This window comes from Eleginops maclovinus, chromosome 4, assembly GCF_036324505.1.
Source record: "Eleginops maclovinus isolate JMC-PN-2008 ecotype Puerto Natales chromosome 4, JC_Emac_rtc_rv5, whole genome shotgun sequence".
NCBI lineage: Eukaryota > Metazoa > Chordata > Actinopteri > Perciformes > Eleginopidae > Eleginops > Eleginops maclovinus.
The window spans coordinates 28,946,019-28,971,237 of record NC_086352.1 but is presented as its reverse complement, the minus strand read 5'-3'; the positions used below and the strand labels follow the sequence as shown (position 1 = coordinate 28,971,237).

The 25,219-nt window shown below is 38.5% G+C and overlaps 1 protein-coding gene across 1 annotated transcript in view; it reads right to left on the bottom strand.

The window, feature by feature from the left end:
- Positions 1-25,219, bottom strand: part of LOC134863331 (multiple epidermal growth factor-like domains protein 11) — a 115,175-nt gene that overhangs the window by 68,302 nt on the left and 21,654 nt on the right. Inside the window, exons 2-6 of the mRNA XM_063881796.1 lie at positions 24,956-25,057; positions 19,742-19,875; positions 18,737-18,838; positions 17,605-17,705; positions 5,164-5,256 (exon numbers count right to left, since the gene is read on the bottom strand). Coding sequence (XP_063737866.1) covers positions 5,164-5,256; positions 17,605-17,705; positions 18,737-18,838; positions 19,742-19,857 — 412 coding nt within the window. The 5' untranslated portion in view covers positions 19,858-19,875; positions 24,956-25,057. The remainder of the gene's footprint in view (positions 1-5,163; positions 5,257-17,604; positions 17,706-18,736; positions 18,839-19,741; positions 19,876-24,955; positions 25,058-25,219) is intronic.

The window sequence follows — 25,219 nt, the reverse complement described above, 5'->3', positions numbered from 1 at the left end:
AGCTCTTAGTGTCATATGGACTGCTGCTGAGAAGTTACTGTGGTCATATAAAGTGGCTGTGAGTATGACATGAAACAAAGCATTAGCCAGTGCCGAATGTGTTTTTGAATAAGACCCATCTGTCTTTACAGCATCCAACCCTCACACACCCTGGAGGCGTTAAAGATGGACGCAAATGTTTGGAGTGCTGCAGTTACGTCAGTACAATGGATCACAAAAGAAGCTACTATTTATAGCCACAGAAGGAACATACTAGAGACATTCTGTGTGGCTTCAAACCAGCATTATTGGTTCACAGCATGTTAAGAAACTATTGTACTTATTAACACATTACAACTCAAACAAGGTACCTACTGAAAGATTTAGTTGCTAAATTCTCCCCAGTGTATATCATTACGTTGGTTACTTTATCTGTAAGGCTTTTTTATGACAGATTGATGTATTGATGAATTTCCTTATTTATAGATTGAATTGGTTTACAAAACATCAGTACATGGTGAGGCCTTCCAATGTTTTATTTACTGTCATTTTTTACTCTTAATAGGACCATTAAGTACAGAATTATCATTATCCTGTGTTGAAGACTTGAAACTATTAATTGAGAGTAGGAAACATAATAGCATTATGTTTACAGAGTTATTTAATCCAGTGAAAAGTTGGGTAATTTCTCACAAATCTCTATACAATCTGCCTGTGCTGAATATAAGGTTAATACCAACTTTGGATTTGACCATTTAAGTTACAGCACCCTAGACAAAAAGAGGTATAGTGACCCCATACCCATCACACGATATTTAACCATAAGTCAACTTTGTAGACATTGCTCAACCCTGTTGTCTTTGCTGTTTCTTTTGCATAGTTCGTTCTCAGTAAGAAACAATATATGTAAACTAGGACCACTTTGTCAACTCTTAAACTTACAAAAGTCTGAAGGCGCTGAAGTAATCACTGATTATCAGAACTATACACTTCATGAATTGCCTATGTAGCAACTTCCCTTTGCTTGATTTTTTTACGAGCCTTCAACTGCGTCTTTGCGATGTTCGGCCCTTCATCTTCTCCCTTTTGCTCTTGATTATCTTGCTCATCGTAATCACCATCTCTACATGATAATTCCATCATAATTTGTCCTTATCTACTACTTTTTTTTTTACTCTTTTAATTTCCTCTGCTTTTGAGGTCCCTTGCTACGTCTTCTCTCTTGTCTTCGCCGCCTTGCCTCCCTCTCGTTGCCTCACCCCACTTCTCTCCAAGCTATTTATGTTGCCTGGCAGAGCAACAAAGTTCTTCAACTGGGCAGGAGTTTGGAGAGGCTGAGGCTCACACACTGCTCCACAAGCTAATCTGGTTAGCTACAGTCAAACACAGCGCAAAGGACAATCCTGTGGACTTCTTCTTTTCTTACTCAGACAGAGTACTCACTGAAAGTTTGCCTTCTACATACGTAAGATGTTTATTTCTGGTATGTGTATCAAATGAATAAAAAAACCCACACACAATCATCAAGTACACAATCATCAAATAGTTCTCTACAAGGAACCCTGTTTCCTAGGAATAAGTAGCACAACTAAATGGTTCTGTTCACTGACAACTTTTGTTTTTTACCAGGTCTAGTGTCCTGTGTTTTATTGTGCTACCACACAGTTGTCATGAGCACATGAGGTTGTAATGATGTACTCCTAAATAATTATCTTAACTCTGGAGTTTCTTTCACCTTATTAGAGTTTTTTCAGCAATTTTTAGCCTACTGTTTTGGTTTTAAAGGGGCCCAATTATACTTTTTTCAGGTTCATATTTGTATTATGTTTACACAATCTAATGTTCAAAAGGGTCTTTAGATATCTCATACTGCTTGAGCTGCAGCATATCACGTACAATGTGTTAGAGTGCTAGCACGAGTGTTACATAGAAATGTCACTATGTTGCGCGGGTAAACAAAGGAGTCCAATGGAGGCGTTTCAGGCAAGGGGGGAGTGTGTTGGGGAGAAACACTCCCTTTGGAGGGAACTTTAGAATTTTAGCCTTTGCAGACCATTTACATTCAGTAAAACCTATATAACACACTACAGGAAAGGAAGCAAAAAGCATTATAGGGCCCCTTTAAGGCCTCCAACCGGTGATGGAAGAGGTGTTTGAATACTTTACGAAGGTAAAAATATAGCGTTAAATTAAGATCATCATGTGATTTGTTGCATTTCTGTGAGAACTAAATTCTAAAAAATCGTCCTTTAAAGGTACATTTTTTCAACATAAAATCTTTTAGTTCATCACATAAAAACACATCTAGAGAAACAAGGGCTTCACTGGACAAGAAGTGGCAAAAAAAAACCTTTTTGAAAAGTAACTGAAGCTGTCAAAAAACTTCTTTGAAAAGGGACAGACAGTCTTGCCAAGTTATGTTTACAATGGCTCTTTACAAAGAAAATGCCTAATTGTATGGACAAAAACATATATATAAAAAAGGTATAACTAAATCCCTTTTTAAAAACATGTCGAGTTCTACCGACTGAACAAGTCAATAGCTAGGCAGGAATGTGCAAATATATATTCTATGGGATGTTAAAAAGGATCACAGTGATAAGAATAAAAAGAATATGCTATGTGCAGAGATTATAGTTCAAAAAGATGTGAAATCATTGCATAGTTGAATCATCACCTCCCTGAAAGACTTTAACACAAAGTGAACATTAAAACCTTTATGAAGGAAGATATATCGTGGCACTGCTATATTTCTCTTTTAGATTTAGTGTTTGTTTTTTTTGCTTGAGTGCTTGGCTTAGTGGTGTTTTATTTTGAAGAGTCCTTCCACAGACAGGGTTGAACACCTCTCATCAATAAATCGCCGCTTGACGGTAACATCCTACTGAAAGAGCCCCCACTTTCCTATCTGAATTAAAGGAGCAGTTCCACCAATCAGGAACCAGTAATGCGTCAGTGCTTCCTGTGAGAAATTAAACCTTCAAACTCGTGTAATAAGTGCCACTACTGCTAAACCATGTGTATTTGCAAAACACCATGAAGAGTGAGAGTGTTTAATATAAAACACACAGGCTTAAGATCCCAATGGGAGAGGCCTCACAGTGCAGCATATTTACTCAAAAAGAAAAGCTGTGGTAAATTGGCAAATCATGTATTTTAAATGTATCTTCCAGTCTTCAGATTCACCCGTCACGCAGTTAAACTGTTTGCGAGGGGAGGTGTGAGACAGTTTTGTGTTATCGCTAAATAAATAAGAGGGGATGAGGAATAAAGACTAAAGCACATTGAAGAAAGGAAGTTTAAGTCAGCCAAACTTCCTGAGTGAAGCCGCCAGATTGACTCGATCGACGTACTTCATCTTGCTCTTCCCCTCAACCTAAGTGCTGCTAGATTTCGCTAACCCCTGTCTTGGCTTTGGCCTCAGTCCCCTGGTCCCTGAGCAGCAATAAAAACAGGTAAACAGAGGGGAAGCTGGGGCACACCAATAAGGATAGTGGGACTAAAGGGGCTGTGTGACTCATTAAGTATCAATACCCCCCAAATACCTCCAACTGCATACATACACTGCTAAAGTTTATACTGAACAGCCGTGAGGGCAGGTCGACAGTTTCAAAGAGCCAAGGAGTCAAACCAAACTACAATGATATTGGCATTGAGATGCAATGGCTTCATTTTCACTTTAAAAGATGGAATTTGGGCTGAGCTACATAGAGAAAATCAAATCACAAAATATTTCTGATCAAATACCTTGATTCCGATGTTGCAACTTTATTGTATGGTTGACTATAGGTGCTCTTATTTAAAGATTCAGATTTTGTATTATAAATGGGCAAAGGCAAATAATAGAAGAGCTGGAGCAGTCTGTTAATTTCAGAACATTAGATCACTTTATTGTAACTCAACCTTTAAAATCAGGATCTCTCATATCAGAATATTAATATAATTTCGATATATTGCTCAGTCCCAGATAGAATCGTGTTTACTGTTCAGTACTATGAAAATGAGACAGGAACAAGGACTCTAAGATTATCTCTATATCGGTTATTGAAATTTTAGGTAGTCATTTTCTGGCCTGTAACTAAAATCTCATCCACTCCACTACAATTTAGCCTTCCATCGTTTTAGGAATATATTGAAAACTGCATGCTCTCTATTCCAGATGGATTAGTTTGAACATGCCTTTGTCTTCGGCAGACTTGTTGACTTTCTTCTGCTAAAGTTGAACTAACCACAACATTGGTTTGGCAATTGAAAAGATTTGACATTAAGAAATCAAACAGAAATTCAAAAATGTGTCAACAAATAAAAGGTTGAAATTACTTATCCGTGCAGCGCCTGCTCATCTCGACAGAACCACATTCCAGATTTAGCTAATAGTTTAGTGTTAGATTATACATCAGACAGAATGTTACTTTTTAAACAAGATTACCCAGGTTTCCCAAGAAAGCAATCACACCCAAATGACCAGAATTCAATCCAAATCTGGTTAGGGCATTGACTGTTTGTGCTCCTCAATGGCACACTCAACAATCTGACTTTTCATCTAAGATGTGCCCTGATATTTTTCTATTTTTAATTAACAATAAATACAAGGGTGCGTGTCTTTTCCTACCTTTTATTGTTTTAATCTGCATTTCAAAGGGCTTATGAACTGTGTGAGACTTTGCTCTAAAAATAAACTAAAACAAAGTAAACTTTGAACAGCGACGCTGGCCCTTTAAAGCTAAACAAGCATATCATGATGTCCTTCCTGCTCATTTACCATTTCCCTTTTGTTATCGGCGGGAATGAGGTTGCAGGTCGACCTCTACTGTGAGAACCTGCACTTTTCTTTATCGCCACATAAGGTGAACGTTAGTTGACTTGGTGTCCCTTTGAAATGCCAGTTTGTGATCATTATACTCTGCCCCGCAAACAACCATACATTATTGCTGTGGTTGGGAGGGTGGGAATGTGAGGGGGGAACCAACAACTCTCCCCCTTAATTTCTTGAATTAGCTTTTCACATTTTAGGTTGATAAAATGTCTGGTTTCGAAATATGGCAAGTCTAATATTTGAAAAGGTCATGACCAATTTCATGAGAGATATATTCCCCCAGGATTCACTAGATGTACACTTAAAGATGTATGATTTCTTGCATTGGCTTTTCTTTTCTTAATGTAATGAGTGAGGTGTGAACTCACCACTGGAGCAGTCCAGTCCTCCCCAGCCAGGCTCACACTGGCAGGTTTCAGGAGAGACACAGCGTCCGTGGGCACACTCTTCAGTACACAACGCTGAGGAAAAGAAGACAAAAGATTTGTAAAAATATACAATAACTGTATTTTAGCTGTAATTCATGGCCATGGTCCCGTAGATCTTAGTTAAGTTAAGTTGTACAATACATAAAAAGTGATCAGAACAAATCAAAATGTGAATGTCTCTTCCATCTACAGCTGTAATGTTAGACTGCAGTAAATCCCTGAACACAGAAAAAAACACATGATGTCTCAATGTTATTCTCAACTTCTTATATCCCCTTCTAAATACTGTTTTGCTTTTTAAACTGATATCAAAAACAGATCTGTAAATACCTTACTGGATCATAACTATTTTTCTGAAATATGTGAATGATATTATCTATCAAATTTGAAACAATACAACTTTTCTTTCTCAAACTAGCAGGCTAAAACAATGCTGTCTAAATGAGGAATGACAGTCCAGATAAACATCATCTTCTGTACAGTATTCGACAGGTGACTGCAATTTATCTAAATGCTTCAGCTTTGAGTTAATTCATATATTATTAAACCTGAATCTTTAATGCTCTGCGCACTTCTGATTAACGAGGTGCAGCAAATTTTTATGGACTTTTTTCCCCACATGATTCGCTTCTCAGGCTGCATACAGTTGGCCCTAACATATTGGCAGAGGTTGCAGGGGTCGTCTGCAGTACTGAAAGGAATCCCTGCTAAACCTGTATTTTATAACTATGGCTATGGTTCATAAAAATGTGACAGTAAAGCACTGTGTTCTCTATTGTAAAAATGTAGTATCTGTTGAAGTTAAGGAATTGAGTTCATGAATAAACAGCACACAGTGTTAATTAGCATTGTGTTATGTGATATTTATTAATAAACTTTGGGATTTGCTAGATTTATTTAGTAACTTATTCTATGACGCCCAGGTAATGCTATATAATATGCTGATAGCATAGCATTATTATAGTTAAACACGTTAATAAAATTCCCACTGCTGTAAAACAACATTCAGAACACGTGGTAAAACATGTACGACTTAATAAGGTCAGTTATTATAATACTTCATTACCAGTCACTCACATTTAATTTCAAGGTTCATAGTGTTTTACAAAGCTTATAGTTCTAATGCATTCAAATCGTATAATTTCCTTCAATATTTAATTAGTAAAAGTTAATCTCAAGGGAAAAACTCATTTTAAAGCGCTTTGTGTTTTGTTCTTGCAAAGTTTTGATTATATTTTGTTCCCTTTACTTAAAGCAGCCAATGACCACATAGAGTCACTTATAATGACATTATGAGTTAGTCTAGTAATTATAACGCATTGTGAAATAAGATATAACAATCTAGGAATTATAATAATCTATTATTCTTGAAAATAAAAAAATGTCAGTGAGTGAGCAGCAAACCGACCTTAAAACTATAATAACATAATAATAGTGATTTAAGAATATTTTAACGCATTATTGTCACCAAGAGCGAAGCAGGCAGGACCCATATGCAGGGAAGACACGGGGTTAAAAGGAAACTACCTTTATTTCAAGGCCTTTAAACAACACAAACGGAACGGAACTCCTGGATGAGCCATCCAAAATCAACGGAGGATCTTACAACAAGTGAAGGACAAACAGAACTTAAATACAAGAACAGTGATCACAAAGACAAGACACAGGTGGGGAGGGAGGAAACACACAGGAGCACCAGGTGAACACAATCAGGCTAATCAAACAGGAGGGGACAGACAGGAAGTAGAATCAGAAATAATTAGGGGAGTGCACACTTTTCAAAATAAAACCCAGACAAACAGAAAAAATCGTGAAAATTATAGGTTTGCTCATAATAACATGGGCTTTATAGAAAGTGTTACCATGTCTGTAACGTTTACACAGGGTGTGTACAACTTTTTCAGATAACTGATCTTTTGGCCTCAAGAAAAATGGAAACTGTGCGTGGAAGAAGTGTTGCCCTCAATGACTGCACATCTTGGTGTTGCTGCGTCATTATTTGAACAGTTTTTGTTTTGACTGTTTATTCAAATAAATTAAGCAAAGATTCATTTATTAAAGGTACAAATTGTGAGTGGCTTTTAATATTTATGTATTCTCCACCTAACAGAAGTACACTTGCCTCAGTTATGGTAAGATTCAGCAAGTCGGTCTCTTGATAGAGTGCAGAGCATATTATCTGCTTTGTACAGCAAACAGATAAGGCAGAAACTGACTGACATCTTCATTTTCACCTTACGCTTCTCCGACTGGTGTAATATTTCATCAGGACACAACCTTAAAGTTAGGAGCCGTCATACACCGTCCCAAGGTTCAAAACAAACGACTCTATCACCGAATAATAAATGATGCCTTGTCTCACTGTGGTAGCCTATTATCTAATGCAGCGACTATCTCAGAGGCGGGGATGTGGCCACAAGAAGGTGTGAGGAAGAGGAGGGAGAGAAAAGTTATAAAAGGTACAGAGAAAACAATAAAGAAAAGACTAATGACACACACACATTTCTCTAAAAGGGAATCTGAAAACGTCACTATCTGACTTCAAAGAGTTATATGTAAAAGTTTAAACCCAATAGCACACAAAATGGCATATTTAAAACATAACATCTTAAATAGACCTTTGAGATGTAGTATGTATGCAAAATGTTTTAATACATCAATAAATGTCATTAAAAGCTACTTGTAATTACAGTATTAATGTGTTTACATAGTGCTATGATCACTTACAAGTCGTTGTTACGTAATTGTGATGACTCACTGTGGGATGTGTGTCCCTGCCAATTCCTCACAAGCGTCAACATCATCACGTCAAACCAGATTGGCTGGTGATTATGTCTTCGATAATCCACCTGCCTTTACATACAGTAGCTTGCGCCAAAACGCAGCATCATTCAGACACCTATTTTTATTTCAGAGGATATCTCTCCCTGTTTTTATATTTTCATAGTCTATCTAGCTTAACTATCCATAGACTGGAACTCGTTTAAGCTAGCATTCCATTGCCAGTGCTAGCCTGACACACTTTGACTCTTCGATCTTTACCATAGTCTAGCACTTTTTCAAAATATACATTCTTGTAGTAACACCGTTCGGCCACTACAAAAATGTGGCATTGGGTGCACTTCCTGTGGGTTTCAGCATGACCTCCCGTTTGCAGATACATAAAATCTTAAGTAGGGACACACCACAGGTCTGCTCACGCTGGACGATTCAGGCATATTGCTCCCTAGTGGCTCTAGCTGCATGTTTCTAATCTCTGCTGCTGAGCACTCAGGCACTCGGACTGAAGCCGCCAACACATCTAAACAGATCGAGTAAATCCTGCTGGGACAAAAGGAGCAATATCAACTATTACAAATAAAAGGCTATTTTTACATATGAAGAGTGTGTTATGTGTCGGCTGTCAAAATATGCTTGTTTGTCATTTTATCTTATTGCTTCCACCTTCAGTTTCATTGCAAAATCTATTTGCGCCACTGCAAACCTGCGCCACTGTGTTCTTGGGGTGGGGCTTTTAAATCACCACACCGGGCACAGTGATCGATGACAGCCCACCAGATGGCACCGTTCATCGACCCAACCCCATGTGGAACATTGTCGTAATCGCGGAGAGTGTAAATTCACTCAGAGTGGCAAGGTGTCCAGGGTGTACTCTGCCTGATGCATGCTGGGAAAGGCTTTAATTCTCAACAGTCTCACAGCTCAAAAATAATAATAAAAAAAAGGATAAAAAGCATAGAAAATGGTAATCTCACCCGTCACACTGAAAGCCCCATATTGCTTAATGGTTTGTTAAATCAAAATGTGGGTGATAAACAGCTTCATTGTCATCTGTGCCACTTGTTAAAAGTGAAAGGCTGAATTTTATCTAACATCCCCCGCAACTCATTTCGCGAGGATCACTTGTGTACTACGGCATGAATACTGCATCACACATCAGGTAGGGGATGTACCGGGAGAAGACGGTCTGACAGCTTGGAGACTTTAGCTGCTCCATCACAGAGATAGGATGCTGCTCCCGCTCTCTGTTTGTGCAACTGATTCCCCTCCAACGGAAACAGGCAGCTCCTCTTGCATAAACATGTGCTCAGGAACAAATTAATATCACATAAATTGCAAAAAAATCAGCTCACACACACAACTTATCCTGCACCACAGACAATATTTGAAATTAGATGCTGTGTTTTAAGGCTATGGGGCGTTTAGAATTAGCACAGTGCACAAAAAGGGAAGTGCTGAGTTTTAAAAGTTGCAAAGTACGCGAGAAGGGACAAAAAGTGGGTTGAGTGGATACAGGAGTTAGACTGGACTCTGTTTTATGGCTCTTATAGTACTTTAGCTACCGAGGGGTCGTCCTGTTTAAATTTATAGTGGCACTGTGTTAACATTTTACAGCTTTTTCCATGCATTAAGACAGGAATCCTCACAGGCACATGCACTTGACACCGCACACTAAGTAAAGATTTATACTGGAGGTGAGACTGAGCCTCTGACTGTAATACTGAAAGCTTTACATCTCCCTTAAAACAGACACTGCAAACTAGACGGCTGTATTTCAAGGGTGTTTAAGTGTCATGAGTATTTGTTTCTACGAGAGGAAAGAAACATTTTCGTTAAAGAATACTACAGTAATAGACTGAGCGCTGTTAAATTAGAAACTATGTTCAGTATTAAAAATAACAAAGACTTACCAATAACTCTGAACAAACAATTGGGTTGATGTGAAAACAGGGAAACAACAAGGTTGACCGTCCAACACACAACTCATATGATCTGCTATTTTTGAGGTAAGGGTTTTAGTTGGATACAATATTCAAATTTGTCTTGACAACCTCACAAAAGATGAAAACAAACAGAAACATGGGTTAGCAAAAACAGGGTGTCCTGGTAATAATACCAAACTGCCTCTCATTTATGTTAGAGAATGATGAAGAATAATATCAGAGAAATTATAGATATCATAGGGGCAAGGGGATTTAGTCCAGTGCCACTTTACATGTAATACGACGTGCACAGAACACTTTCTGAGTCAGCTTGTAAGGCCCTATTTCTTTTTGATAGATTGTTTTTTGATTTCCCATGGGTCTCATAACGGTTTCTTGGTCCCCCTTGTGCCACCTTAGTGAAAACATTTTTATGAACCCCTATGTTTAAGGGTAAGGCAGTTCTCTTTGGTAATTGTGACACCAGGACCAGGAGAATATTAGTCTATGTGTACCGGACAAATGATGTCTAGCACCTACACGTCAGTTTAAAAATAAAAAGGCACCATCCAAACAAATATGTTGTACTATGACAGTATGGCTATTACTCTCAGGATTTTATTTAGAAAATGAGATTGGGCTAATGGCCAATGATGTTTCTGTTTACACTTTAGTTTTGGAAGCATTGCCCAGCTTTTGTCACTGTGTCTATCAACCTTTTACTTCTCTTAAAATAAAACGATGTCAGGCATGCCACACATTGAATTTGTATTTCTGCAAAATGCTGTTTCAAATTGTCAGATTTCAGACTCAAGAGCTAAAGGATATGATTAAGCTTGTGTAGCAGATTTATGTTTTTCAGCTTCCATTCCCTTTTAATCCTTTAGACTTCTCTTCTGACCCCTCTAGTCTCGCCTTTCAGATAGGGGACCAAGCCATTTGCCATTGTGTGGTCACTGATAACAAAAAAACAGTAAAAGGAGAAGGGATGGGGTCACTGCTGCAATCAAAGCAGGATGAATTTTGTAATGAGCTCAAACTAATCAAGATTAACAGTTTCTATTCAAGCGCGTCTTTGTCCTACCGGCATATCTTTGGCAAGAGAGTGAGAAAATGCAAATGTCTGCAAAGACAGACCCAGATTTTAATAAGAGAGCCAAAGACACATGTTCTTGTAATCCTGAAGGAGAGTTGATAAATCATTAAACGGTGGGCCTAATCCTTTCATCCTGTGGATAGGAGCCGAAGCAGCTACAAGCAGGATTACATCAGTGATGGGTAGAAAGATTAATAGATATCAAATTAAATAATCGCCACCTAATTCCCGCTATTGTCTCGGCATGCTGAAGCAGTCTTTAGTCTCCTTGAATCTCTTGATCTGCTGAGAGCGGAGGTATGAGCAGCAGCACGGCGAAGTGCACACCTGACATCTTTCTCCAGAGTCGTGTGCCTGTGTTAAACTGTCAAAGGGCTCCTCACAACCCCAGGCGACAGGGATTGCCAATAAAATTGGTCTTGTTCAGAAAAGACATTAAAAATAATTATTATTTCCACTCGTGACATCACATACTATTCAATTGTTGCATGTATTTATGGAAAAAATAACTGCATATCAATAATGTATTTTTGTATTAGAGCAGTAACCACAATCATCATCTGGATAAGAACATATGATAGTGTCTGTATCCAAATCTTTGCAGTAATATTTAATTTTTCCCCATCACACAATTTGCCAAAAATAACATTTATTTTCTTTGGGTAAAAAGCCAGTCAATAAGGAATCTGATGCATAAATGTATTGAGAAATAATATCTTTTTAACACTCCAAGTGTTGGGACAGTTTTAAGATAAAATACGCCCTATTGTACTCATTTCCAGGTTCATATTTGTATTTGTATTTTTGTGTGTCTCTATGTCTCTGTTACATCTCTCCCTGCTTTAATGTTCAAAAAGCTCGTTATTTTTCTCATACTGCCTGTGCTGCAGCATCTCTTTTCACCCTCTGTCTGAAACCATAGCCCAGTCTGCTCTGATTGGTTAGCTGTATAGGGTCCCTTTAATATACAGACATGTGGGTCATCCATAATATCTTTTGAACCAGATGCATTGAGCGGTACTGGATCAAGCTCGATTAAAGTCGCACAAATGGAATTTCTTCATGCTCTGATGTTAAAACAAGGCTGACACCTTTGTGTTATTTGACAATGGACAGGATATTGACAAAGTGAAGATCTTTAGTGCATGTAAAAAGGCAGAGAGCTTTTAAATTACTTAAGCTTAAAAAACAAAAACATTTTGAGCGATACTTTAAACTTAATATGTTCACTGACAGTCACACAGCTTTTATGTATACTTACTTTTTGAACCTTTTATGTGGTTGTGTTAAAATACAGTTCATTCTTTATTATTTGATTTATTCAGGTTCAAGCAGTGTGTTTTGTTGTGTATTTTTAGAGCAGCTAAATCTACACGTAAATGGATATTATAAATAGCAATCTCGTAGTTTATATGAGAGTTGCTGCCCGGACATCACAAGTGGCCGACTCTTCAGGTGGGTGACGGCGTGGGGAGGGGTTTAAGGTGGAAGCAGGTGGATGGGTGAGGAGGTGACAGACTGCCAAGCTGCTAGGGTTCAATGGCCAGAGAGGGGAGGCACTTAGGATCCAGAGAGGAAGAATAAAAAGAAAGAAAGAAAACAGAGTGAGTCGGACAGAGAATAAAAAAGGGGACGACTGAGGGAGAAATCGCTACGACTTGAGATAAATGGCCTCAGGCAGAGATGAATAATAACAAATGGTTTCCTACGCCTGCAAGACAGGGAACATCCACAAATGACGTGCAAAGTCAAGAAGCAAGTAAACAGGGATGACACCCTGCACATAATTACATGTTTGTTGATATCGATACAAACAGGAAATGAAAAACAGAGCGCTCACAACACAGCCGGGAAACACAGAAAGAGGGAAGCCCTAAAATCAAATTAGAAGCCCTTCCCCTCCCCTCTATTTCTTTCTGTTTCTGGGGAGGTAAACCTTTCAATTAGCTCAGGCTGTGCATATCGCACTACAAAAGACCTGTCACATGCTGTTACCGTTAGCTAACCAGGCAGGCTTGTTTCCGTAGTTAACGCTGAAGAATTAGCTTCCGGCGTTCAAATTAGTCAGCCAATGGAAGGGTGGAGCTGTGTGTGTGTGAGTGTGTGTGTGTTTGGTAGAGCAGGCATCGCACAATAGAGTCGAGGGTTATTTGTCTAGGTCCCCCGGGCGAATCTAATAAAGTTGTTTACAAGCAGATGCTGAATAAAGACACACAATACGCTCCTCTTTGCCCTCCCCACCCCTCGGGCCGACCCCTCCTCAATGAGAAAAGGCAACACTGCCCTATGGAGTTTACCATCTAGGGTGGATAATTGATTTCTTTTGCAAGATCGAGGAAGGTATACACGCATGAGATTAAGACGGGCCAGGGAGATATCCGTTTTTCTTGCAAACACTGTTCCGAAAAAGCTCTGAATGCTCAAGAGCTCAAGTATATTTCAAGCAGCAAGCATACTTTCAGGATCGCACTTTTATCTGCAAGTGCAATATATATAGTTTTGCCTTTTTTTTAAAAACAATACAATATTGTTTTTACAGCTTTGTATGACATTGTACCAGCACTACTTAGAAATTTGAAAATCTGCTTATACTGTAGTCTAGCTCGCTCTATGAGACATTTCTGTGAAGAGTAATCAGTCTGCATACAGTATATAGGGAATTAAGATATAAGTGCAGACTTTTTTTTTTATTCTTACATTCAAATACCTTTTTACTGTGAGACGTTTCACACTAATGTTTCACGTGGAGCTTAAAAAGGTCAAATATGAGTATGAGTCTAATAATGAACCTGCTCATGGCTGCTTCTTCCCGGTATGAGTAAGCACCGATCAAAGCACATAAGTCGACCACAACTGGAAAACTAAGCTTTTTTACATAAAAGGCACCTAAATGAAAAGTACATCGCTCTTCTCTCACCAGTAGTGCTACTCGTCAATCTAGATAGAGGTAGTGAGTATTGGAGATATCAGCTGTAGAGATGTTTGCCTTCTCTCTAATGTAATGGAAATAGATTTGTATAGCCAACATCTCCTACACTTTGGGACTAGTAATCCACATCTTGTTTTTTAGAGGGGTGGGGGGTTTAAAGACGATGTTGAGGGGAAAAATGTTAACAGTAAATACATACTGTAGATGCTGTGGACACCATCCGAAACCAGGAACATTCATTTGAGATGCACTATGGGTTTTCTAGCCATAATTCAGAATAAGAAAAAAATCAACTGAATTATGATAATAAATTAATTGTGAAAGTGAATAGGGACTGTAAAATAATATAGTGGATGTCTCTAATTGCATTCCCCTTGTTCTCATATGGTTGAAAGCATGTGTTCCACAGATTTGCTAGCAAATTTGATCAACATCCTGAGGAACACCACTGAAAAATCCACGCATTGAATTGGCATTCAAAGCTTTTGATATTTGGACATTTCAGGCTGCTTATTGTAAATAATGAGATAAAAGCCACACAGCCTCTGCCCTCAGACTGTAGTTTGTTGTTGTAGTTTCATAAGCATGTGATGATCATAAAGCTCCAAACAAGTCATTTAAAACAGCAAGACAAAGTTTGAAAAAATAGTGTCAATCAAATGGCTACCAAGTAGACTTACATGAGCTGAAACCATAGGGCTCATTGCATCCACCGTAAAACAGTCTTTATGTCAAGAAATTCCAAGAGTTTTTGGTGCCACCAGCATTCAGAATTCCAGTTCAGAATAGTGGAAAATAACACATTTATACTGCAAACACAAAACTGCATGTTTGTTTATTTTTCTTACCCCAAACTGCATTTGATTAGCATACAGTGTGCATGTCTGTAAAGAGGAGCCTTGTGGGTATTTAGAAAACCCATTTTTCTATCTTATATCTTGAGGTGAGAGGTCAAGGGGCCCCTGTCGATATGGCCAACTTCCCAAGCCAAAAAGTAGAATGAGTGGATATGGATGGGTTTGACATTGATACTATAAAAATGTGTTTGTCTGTGTCTGACAGCAGTTTTATTAAATCTGTCAGAATGTGCTAAATGGCTAGGGACTCAGATATGCATATCATTTGGACCAATGTTTCTCCTAGTCCTAGACCTGGTTTATCATATCCAACCTATTTCAGACCAGTTTAGACCGATGAAATCGGCACCATTTAACAGTTTGGGTTGGGTTTGTTTTCAGGGTATTTGGTAAGTGTTGTTTTTTTAAGCATATAAATGTTTCGGTATAATATAACGATTCTCTTTAATTCATTATTATTATTATAACTATAGAGATGTTAGTAATATATATTGTAAATACTTTCTGTTTAGTGTCTGGGCCCCTTTTCTAAAGCTTTAGATAGCTTATCAGGGTGAACAGTTTCACATGTCTCCATTACGACGTACGATTGTTCTTGCATTTCATGTGTCATTGGGCGCAGACATGTTGTAATGCTGATGAATGCAGCTTTAGTTCATCGAGAGCAAATCAAAGTCGAAAATGTTACTTGAGCCATGTTAATATGTCATATATTTGATCTGCACCTTTGTTTTTACTCTGCTCCTTTTAGTTGACACCTTTTGTAATGTATTGTATACATTCAATCAAGGTGTGCACATATGACTAATTACACTTATTCTCCTTTATATAATTAGTGGGTGTGTGAGATAAATAGTTATGACAGAGAACTAGAGTGTGTGTGTGTGTGTGTGTGTGTGTGTGTGTGTGTGTGTGTGTGTGTGTGTGTGTGTGTGTGTGTGTGTGTGTGTGTGTGTGTGTGTGTGTTTCTCAAACAATTAAGAGCAGCAGCTGAAGGTTTTACAGTTAAATAAAGAATCCAGTGTCTGTCGCATCAGCTTTGACTCAACATCTGTCGTCTCATCTGCTCCATCTAATTGTCTGATGTTTTGTTTATAGTTTTTCTTTAGCAGGGAAAACTAAAAACGACATTCAAATTGAAGGAAGCGTGTGGAGAAATGGTGTTTTATCTTGAACATTAAGATAAAAGGATGGCGGTCATTTGTATATGAAGTGAATGTGACAAACATCACAGAGATAATTGGTTTCTTGTAGTGAAAATAAAAGGCAACACAGGAATCATTTGCCAGATGTAGCCATTATTGACCGAAAAAAACACTACTGTTCAAACATTATCTCCAGAATGAGCGAAATATCTGACATCTAACTCCATATTAGTGGATGTTTTGTGGTTTCTTTTGTTTCCCTTGTTTTCAAATTTTTCCTTCCATCTGTGTTGGTTTCAAAGCTGTCCGTGGTATAAACTTTAAGCGGAAATGGATCCACTTTGTAACCGAGCCGGATTGATCTAACTTTGACAGCTCTAACGGCAGATATAGATAACCGCCTGGGCGCAAGTGAAAAGATAACGATTGAGATTGAATCACTGTTCCGAAAGATACACTGCAATTTTAACAAGCCTGAAAGAAAGAAAGAAAAAAAAACTTTCTGTGTATCAACTGGGAAAAAAAGTTTGGAAAATAACAATGCAGATGACAGGAAAATGATTTTGTTTGTTGCAGGGAGGCTGTGTATTCTGGAGATAGTGCTGTCTGAATGGAAACAACAATATTGGATGTGTTGGTATATCTACATTTGATAAAACACAATGTGCAGCTTTATAGCATCCTCTAGAAAGAGCAATGCATGTCAACTACTAGTGGAAAAAGTTCATGTTTTGCTCGGTGTAAGGTCATTTGTTTGGTTTTTATATCTTTTTTATATCAGACACTTTATTGTTGTCGGTTAAACATTACTCTAAAATGCTTTGTGCCTTCCAGTAGCTCTTTACAGAACTTTACAAGACCTAAACATTTGTATAAAATTGGTTTTATTTAATCAGGATACAGAAAAAAAGTTAACTGTATTCTCTTACAGTTACATGAAACAGACGCAATCAGATTACTAGCAGGATTACAATTTTACTATAAACCTAAAAAGAGCATACTGTGTTTTCTGTAAATGTTAGTTCTTTATAAGAAGTGTCCATTGTACTGTTCTATAGGCTATCTTTGAGTGTGAATCCATACACCTACTGCCTGAATTTAAGTAGGTGAACTTTCACAAGGCACTGTACCAACTTGATGTCAAGCAATGCAGAAATCCTAATGAGCAGATAATTGCAATAAAAAAGAAAGTTTGCAATTGTTATGTATTGGTTCATTTGAGGCAAGTAACCTTCTTTGTTAACCTTTACAATTACAGAGCCTTTACCTTCCCCTCGTACTGTAGTAGGGTGACCAGGTGTTTTGATTAGTGCAGCACTGCACTAAATTTCTACAATTTGTCACACAAATTGAGCCAAGGTCCAGCATTGGATTGACAGTCACCCATCCAAAACAAAGTCTGTAAATGTATATATTTATGGGAGTAGCCGGTGGAGGGCGACTCCAAGAGATTCTTTTGTGATATTTGCCAGGGTTTCTTTTTCAATCACGCATGGAGGTGACAAGATTTGAAGCAACACTACATGCGAAACTCACAAGAAATGCCAGGCTCATAAAAACTAATGTCGCTCTATGGATAAATTCCTCCTGAAACTAAAAGAGGATTACCAAACAGATACAGATAATAAAACTTTTTTTTTTAAATACTTACGAACACACAGGTTTCCACTTTCAAAGAACCCCGGGCAGCACTGTGAGCGTCGCCTGTACATCGTCCTCACACCTCTCCTGTACGCTGTCTTATAGCTGATCCTGTACACACACACACACACACACACACACACACACACAAACAAAAAGTTGACGTACAATATATGCAATTTCTTTTCTGTTAAATAGCACATTTATAACCAACAATCATGGTGCTGCTCCATAAAAACATACTAAAAAGTGTTCACATCAGTACACTTCTGAAGAATAAGCGACACTTTGAGGAAGTCTCTCCCACTCATTCAAGGACGCTGATGTTGTCTTGACATTTTCAGCTTAAGATCAATGACTCAGCTCTTAGCTGGAGGAGCTAAACTGGCGGCTATAAAGCTTAATGTGGTCATTAAAGCCGATGCGCTGACGGTCGCTCATCAAAATGACCACATCAGACGGCATTGGGTAGTATACTCTGCTGACTGACTGCCTCGGAGCTTCAGCATCAGAAGAGCATGCTGTACGAGATGACGTACTGCATGCGGACTGACTGGATACTGTTTGTAGATAAAGGACGGCAGGGGAATAGTCAAAATGGATAACAGGAATTGTTTGAAAAAAACTCTTAGTACAATGTGCATTTTATGCTTATGTTTATACAAGTGTTGTCATGATAATTTAGTTTTTTATTCAACATTTAATTTAAACTCTTATGTTTGTATAAATACTTTATTTTATTTAATCTTTTTCGGGATTTGAAATACCTTAGGTCCAAAAGCCATGAACTGTAATCTGGAGAAGGCTTGTCGAAGTTGTGGAATAGCACATTAATAAATTAATCAAAAGCTTTTTTTTCTTTTTTAGCCATTTATCAAGGATAAAAAAGCTATTTTATATGGCATATTACAGTAAATACAAATTAATTTAAATTTGAACTGTTTTTCAAACTAAATTAGCAATGTAAGGGCGTCACATACATGTATGTCTTTGGAATTTCCAGAATTTCTGGAGATTTCTGGAGATTTCTGGACTGAATTCATTAATTGGTTAACTAAAGAATTAGATGATAGTGAAAATAATCACTTGTTGCTTCACCAGTGCCCTCTGCAGTTACCATGTGTTGTCGTCTGAGTGCTTACCTGTGTCTGGTGCATTTGAACCAGTTGAGGATGTCGGTGCAGCGGGTGTAGTAGACCTGGTCGAATGGATGGGCGTAGGACTCCTGCACAGTCACTGCATAGCTGGAGGGATAGGAAAAACAACCACAGATAACCAGGGTGCCTGAAAACCATCTCTAAAAAACATATGCAGAATTTAATTCCTAATTTTGAATAACTATTTGTCAATAATAAATTAACCAGAAGCCTGCTGCATTTCAAATTCATGATTTTATTTCCCAGTTACACTCGAGGTAAATTCTTAAAATGCCTTTGGAGGGGAGTAGGACACAATATTTCCTAAGCTCATTTTTTCACGATACTTGATAATGTTTCCTAAAAAAACAATCATCAGGAGGGTAATTATTGATCTCAGGTTAGAACGCCATGACGCAGTGTCCTTGTGGGGCTTTTTAAAAAGAGTCTGAATTGATTTGTCAGGAGCACTTAAAATGCTTAACCTTATTTCCCCTAAAAAACACACACATTTTTTAAGAATCCGGACTGAACTTTAATTATGATTTCTGATATTCTCCCTTCAGAGGGTCATTTGTCTGCAACAACACCTAGCTGGCACAGGTGTTGACACTCCTGTGTTGAACAAAGGTTACTGAACTGAGTCTAACCTTTGGGGAGAAGTGAAAACTGTAATAGAGGTAATATCCATTTCCACAATTCCCGCTGATTACACTGAGAGATTATCGATCACGGCACATGCACTCTGTTGCTCTCATCAGAAATGACATTGTGCTTTTTACTCAGCGTTGCACTGAGTGGAGAGACCACTCAAGCAGTCACATTAGCATGGCTCTGGATTTACGGCCTCGCCGTGTCCCCAGGAGTAGCCCTTTTCCCTTTTGCTTTTGATTATTGGCAAACCCCCGGTCCCTGATTTGTGGCGGGGAGTCCATTAGTTCGCTGCGCGGTTTTGAGCAGCGTTTATGAATATTGGAGAGGAAACTGAATGGAGGGGTGGGGGGGACTGACCTCTCCCAGTGGCTGCACACATTGGGGTCGTCCGGGTTGAGGGGTGTCACCACAGCGATGTAGCCGAACAGGAAGAGCCACAGCAGGGCTTGGGGGGGAACCCCACCGGCCCCCATTGTCCTCCTCCCTCCGTGCTAGGGGAAGCAGAGAGAAACGGTTAGATTTCACCTTTAAAAAGGATGCAGTGTCATAACTCTGATTCTAGGCCATGACAAAAAACAGTGAGAGGAAACAATAGTTCTTGAAACATGTATTGTAATATAAAGCAAAACAAAGGCTAGATGTGTAGCTGCTGGCAGGAGGAGAAAAAACAAAGAGAGACACTCTGAAGTGCGGCTTTTATTTTCCCTTGGAGCGCAGCAACCAGGTGCTCTGCATCAGTTACCTTCAGGGACAAACAGAGACAGTAACAAGCTACAAGATATACTTCAGGAGTTAGGCTCTGTCGATGTCCCCAGGGATCACCAGCATACTATTAACAGTGGAGAAATATTATGAAGTACATTTACCCAAGTACTGTTCCTCAGTACAAATGTTAGGTTCCGGTACATTCTTTTTAGTTGATGCTTTTTTATACTTCTACTCAACTACAAGTTTGGAAGCAAATTACATGTATTTGATAGCTTTAGTTACTTTACAGATTCAGATAGTTAGCTACAACAACAGTGACATCTCACTCACATTAATGCTTTAGTGCAAACCATCTAATAACTAATGATTCTTTAACAGAGATCGCTTATAGGCTGCACCCCATCTGGCTGCTTCTGGTGATATGCAGCTGCAGGTGTGATGGTGAATCTCTTTAAGCTGAGGTCCAAACAGCAGCAGGTGGTGCAGATGCTGATGTAAACTTTCATTCAATCTTTACACAGCTTTGAAGTGTTTACAGAGACAGTTTGGATCCAACTACTTCAACTCCTATCAAATATGTACTCTATATAAGGCTCTAAAACACAACCTAACTATTAAGTATGAGAGCCCACACACCCCAGTGAGGATTGACCTATCAGGCCGGGAAATATTCATGTTTTCTATGTGTCAACATTAACAAATCCTCTGTCGATTATTCGATACTAAAGCATTTAATTTAATGACATCCTATATCAACTGATATCCAATGAAATCTATAACGCAAAGGTCTCACAAGCTACATCATAAAGCTGTTTTTGAGGAATACTACCTCTGTAAGGCAAACCAATAAAGGAACAACATTGCTTTCATGCATTGGTCCATCTTAAGTTCCTGCTATTTTGCTTTCCTTACAGTCTTCTTTAACATCCATAATGCACATAAAGTGGTTTCTTTTACTAAATGTGGTTAACTGTGCCCTATTTGCATATTTATTTCTTAAGACTTGTAAACAAAATATTACAGTCTTAGCCGGGACTTCACATATCAATTAGTCAAATGTTAACCCTATTCACCTGTATCGTCTTTACATCCAAGAAGAACACAAAGGGACGTCTTTGAATAAAGTTTGTGTTTCCTTTAAAATTGAATTTACTTTTTTTGCATAAAAACTTGTAGAAAAGAAAAAAGTCACATCTCTCTTGGCAATGCCTTTTTTAACAACAAAGATGAACAGGTAGCAAGAATCATCATTTTTGCAACAAATAAAACATCAAACAGCATCAGCACACCATGCTATTGTCAGGGAGAAATGTCACTACACAAAATGCAGCAGGGGAAAACAGGCAACCATGGGGTAAATATGGAGATTTCCTGAAATGTGAACGATCTGATTCACAACGCAATGAAACTTCTGCTTGGGGTGATCCACTGTTATTTTCTTCGGAGCAAAAGGCGGACGGCTGAATGCATATCAGGGAAATGAGCACTGAAAAGTTTAAACCTAGTAAATGCAAGAGAAAATAGCAGGGCATGCATGCCCTTGCTGAGAATGCCAATCAAGAAGAAAATCGCGTCTTCACGGTGTGGGGTCGTGTGTCCAATCTCTCCATAGAAATTACTCTTTACATAAAGGTTGGACACAACAGTAAAGGCAGCAGCGGGAAACCTTATTTTTCACAAGAGTGCTCAATTTATTATTATTTATTCTTCTCAAATGGGAAAAAAATCTCAGTGCAAATTGAGGTAGCAGCCATTTCTAGCTTTATTTATTTTTAACGTGTTGAAAAAGTATTCAGATATTATATTTAAGTAACAGAAGCAATAGTAAAAGTCTCAAAGTATTGCCATAAAAAGGTACTTTTAGAAGTACTGAAAAAAGTACTGGATAATTATGATGGATGCATTAATGTGCTCATCACAGCTAGCGATAGAGGGGTTCAGGAATGAGTCTTAAACCTGGGAACAAGTGGGAATTTGACTGGTTCAGCAAGTTAATGTGGAGCTATGTTTTATTTCTTTGCACACTGGTAGGTATCTTATTCTAAAATAAGATATTAACTTATTCCTTATTAAACATATTTTACCAGCAGATAATCTGAATCTGTAAATTAAATAAGATGTCAGATAAATGTAGTGGAATAAAAAGTACTATGTAGACTTTCAAAATCTAGAAGAGCATAAGCATAAAGTAGCATAAAATGGTAAAACTCAGGTAAAGTACAAGAACCTCAAACTAGTACAATACTAAGTATTTTAAAAATAAAAGGAGCTTTGTTACATTCAACATTATTGGTATCACATACTGTATAGAGTGGTTCAGGAATGAGTCCTTAAACCTGGAAACAAGTTAGAATTTGACCAGTTCTTTGTGGATAACGCCTGAAATAAGATTTAGGAGTTTTGTACGTTTTGTTAAACAGCAGTGGCTAACAAGTCACTAAATGAGACGACTACGTCATAATGACAAACAATAGCCGCCTTTAGCCTAGCAGGGGGGATGTGAAGTCATGACACCGGGAAGTAGTTTGTTTATAGCCTAACATTAGCTTTTTTATCCTGGCGATTCCATTTAAGCTTCAAAAATCATAAAATTGGTGTTAATATGTAGAGATTATCCTGCTGAAAACATTCTTTAAGTATCATAAACGTGTGTCACAGATAAAATTTTTCTCCAATTTTACAAAATCCAATAGAAAATCCCATTGTTTTTAAATCGAGGGAGCTCTTGCAATGCTAACTTCCGGTTCAGCCTACGAAATTGCATTATCACTGCACCAATCTATTACAGCTAGGGGAGCATTTAGTGCAATGCAACTGGACATTTCTGAACAAATTATTACCAAAATTCTTTCCAGTCTGAATTCTAGGCAGCCTGATGGGCCGCATATCACCGTTGAGGCTGCTACTATCTTCTAAATGTCTGCACACTGTAGGATCCCGGGGAGGGTTGTTGACAGCAGCTGTTGGCCTGAAAGTGACATAAGACTCAACCGCGGAGCGATTCCTCACGCCATCAGGCCATTTCAGAGGCACACATGACAGCACTGGAAAATCATGGTGATGATGAATAAAACCTCTGACTGACAGAGGACGCACAAGTCAAAATCTCCCTGGCACATTGTCCCGTAAAGGAATGACATTAGGATGTTCATTTGTGGACAACCGGCAGAGTGTTCTCATTAGGTGTAATGTGAGCACGGCTGAGGGGAGACAGACAAGCTGGATGTTTTTTTGTTTTGGTTACAGGTCTCTGCTCCGTGGAGACAGGCTGCAGACAGGTATAATTAAAGCGAAGCAGTGAATCAGCCTCTGCAAGAATAATCGCTGGTGACGATGGGCGGAGTTTGACGTGTGACAAATGTGTTGAGTGAAGTTTGGTCAAGGATAACATTTCAAAGTGATATTGTTAATGTTAGGGGATTTTTGCTCAGGTAGTTAAACTTTTACACAGCTCACCATTTTTGTCCTTCCTCTGTCTGCTTTCCCAAGGCATAGGTCTTTCGGCATTGGGGTGCTGTAATCTCCCTTGCGGGGGGGCAGCTTGGGCGCATTGTTGATGCCAGTCTATGACCGAGCAGAAGCTACCATGAGATAGTTTACTTTTCAGGGACATCTAGAAGCCCTTCTTATCTGGAACGGAGGTTCCCTGCCACACATTCTTTTCCATGGACGACAGCTCTAGTTAGATTCAGGGTCCATATTTGTCTGGTCTCGCTGATGAGGAATGTTGATTTTCTCTGAACTGGTTAAAACTTCGGACTGTAGTAGAGTTCTTCAGAATTGGTCGGGCAACCACTGTGTCAACTCGTGGCTGCAGCAAATGTCTTGTCAATTCTCCGGTTGTTAACTTCATAATAAACCTTCAGTGTTTAACATTACAGTTCCAACTCTACCGTGTCTCTCTGAGTTTTGTCTCCATTGCTCCAGAAGTTTCCATCACAGTTAATGTATTTTTTATCCAAATTACATGGCCAGAAGTCAGGGAAAAGTCTAAAGTCTACAGAGTAAGTTATTATTTTTTTACATTGGGGGTTTTAAAATCCCAAAATAAATTCCATAATAATAAAGATGAAAGCCCCAAGGAAGAGAGATAACACTTTTTCAAATGTTACAATTGTGCATAAGACTCAGAAATCCTTAATTCGTCCTACTGCATTCCAGGTGTTACACCAAATTAAAGCGGCCGCTATGGTAAATGGACTGTACTTATATCGCGCTTTATCCAGTCTCTAGCAACTCAGGGTTAAGTATCTTGCCCAAGGATACATTGACTTGTTGACTGCACGGGCTGGGATCGAACCCTCTGGTTAAAAGACAACTGCACTCCTCTCGCAGCCAAAGTTGTTATGGTCATTTTCAGGTTCATAATTGTATTTTGTACCTTTACTGTGACAGGCTTTAGTGTTTAAAAAGCTCTTTCACCGTCTGTCGGAAACCAGAGCCTAGTCTGCTCTGATTGGTTAGCCGCTGAGAGTTGTCCCGCCCCTTAGACTACCATGTACAATGTGTTGGAGCGCTAGCCAACAGAAGTGTGTGACATAGTGATGTCACTATGTTAGGAAAGAACAAAGGAGTTCAATGAAGGGATTTCAGCGTTTGCAGACTATTTACATGCACACAAACCTATATAACATACTACATACATACCACCATATCAAATAAAGAGGCAAGCACATCAATCAAATCATTTTAACGTCGAAAAGTATTAAAAAAAACATTATTCAATTGTAGAAAAGTGCAAATTCCACAACACACAAGGCTCAGACTGACAGAAAAATATTTGATTAAATTGGAATTGAAGGGATAATTTGAAACTAACTAACTAACTAAGGAACAAACTATTTCACATTGAGATGGGCTTACCTTGAGTGAATGTGATGAGTGGTAATCTGTTGTCAGACTGAACTTTTTCACCAGAAAAAGACCCCCAGTGAACGCCTATGTTGGGGATGGACCTCAGGATGCCTGTGTGTAACACAAAGAGGAATAGAAGTAAGAGATTGTATTACGAAACACACACCAAATCAAACATTTAAGCAATCATTAAAAAAATTGTTATCTCAAACCAAAAATGTTGAGAGGAGTATCTGTATTTTTGAATAGCCTTTCATGGTTTTAGTTTGTAAA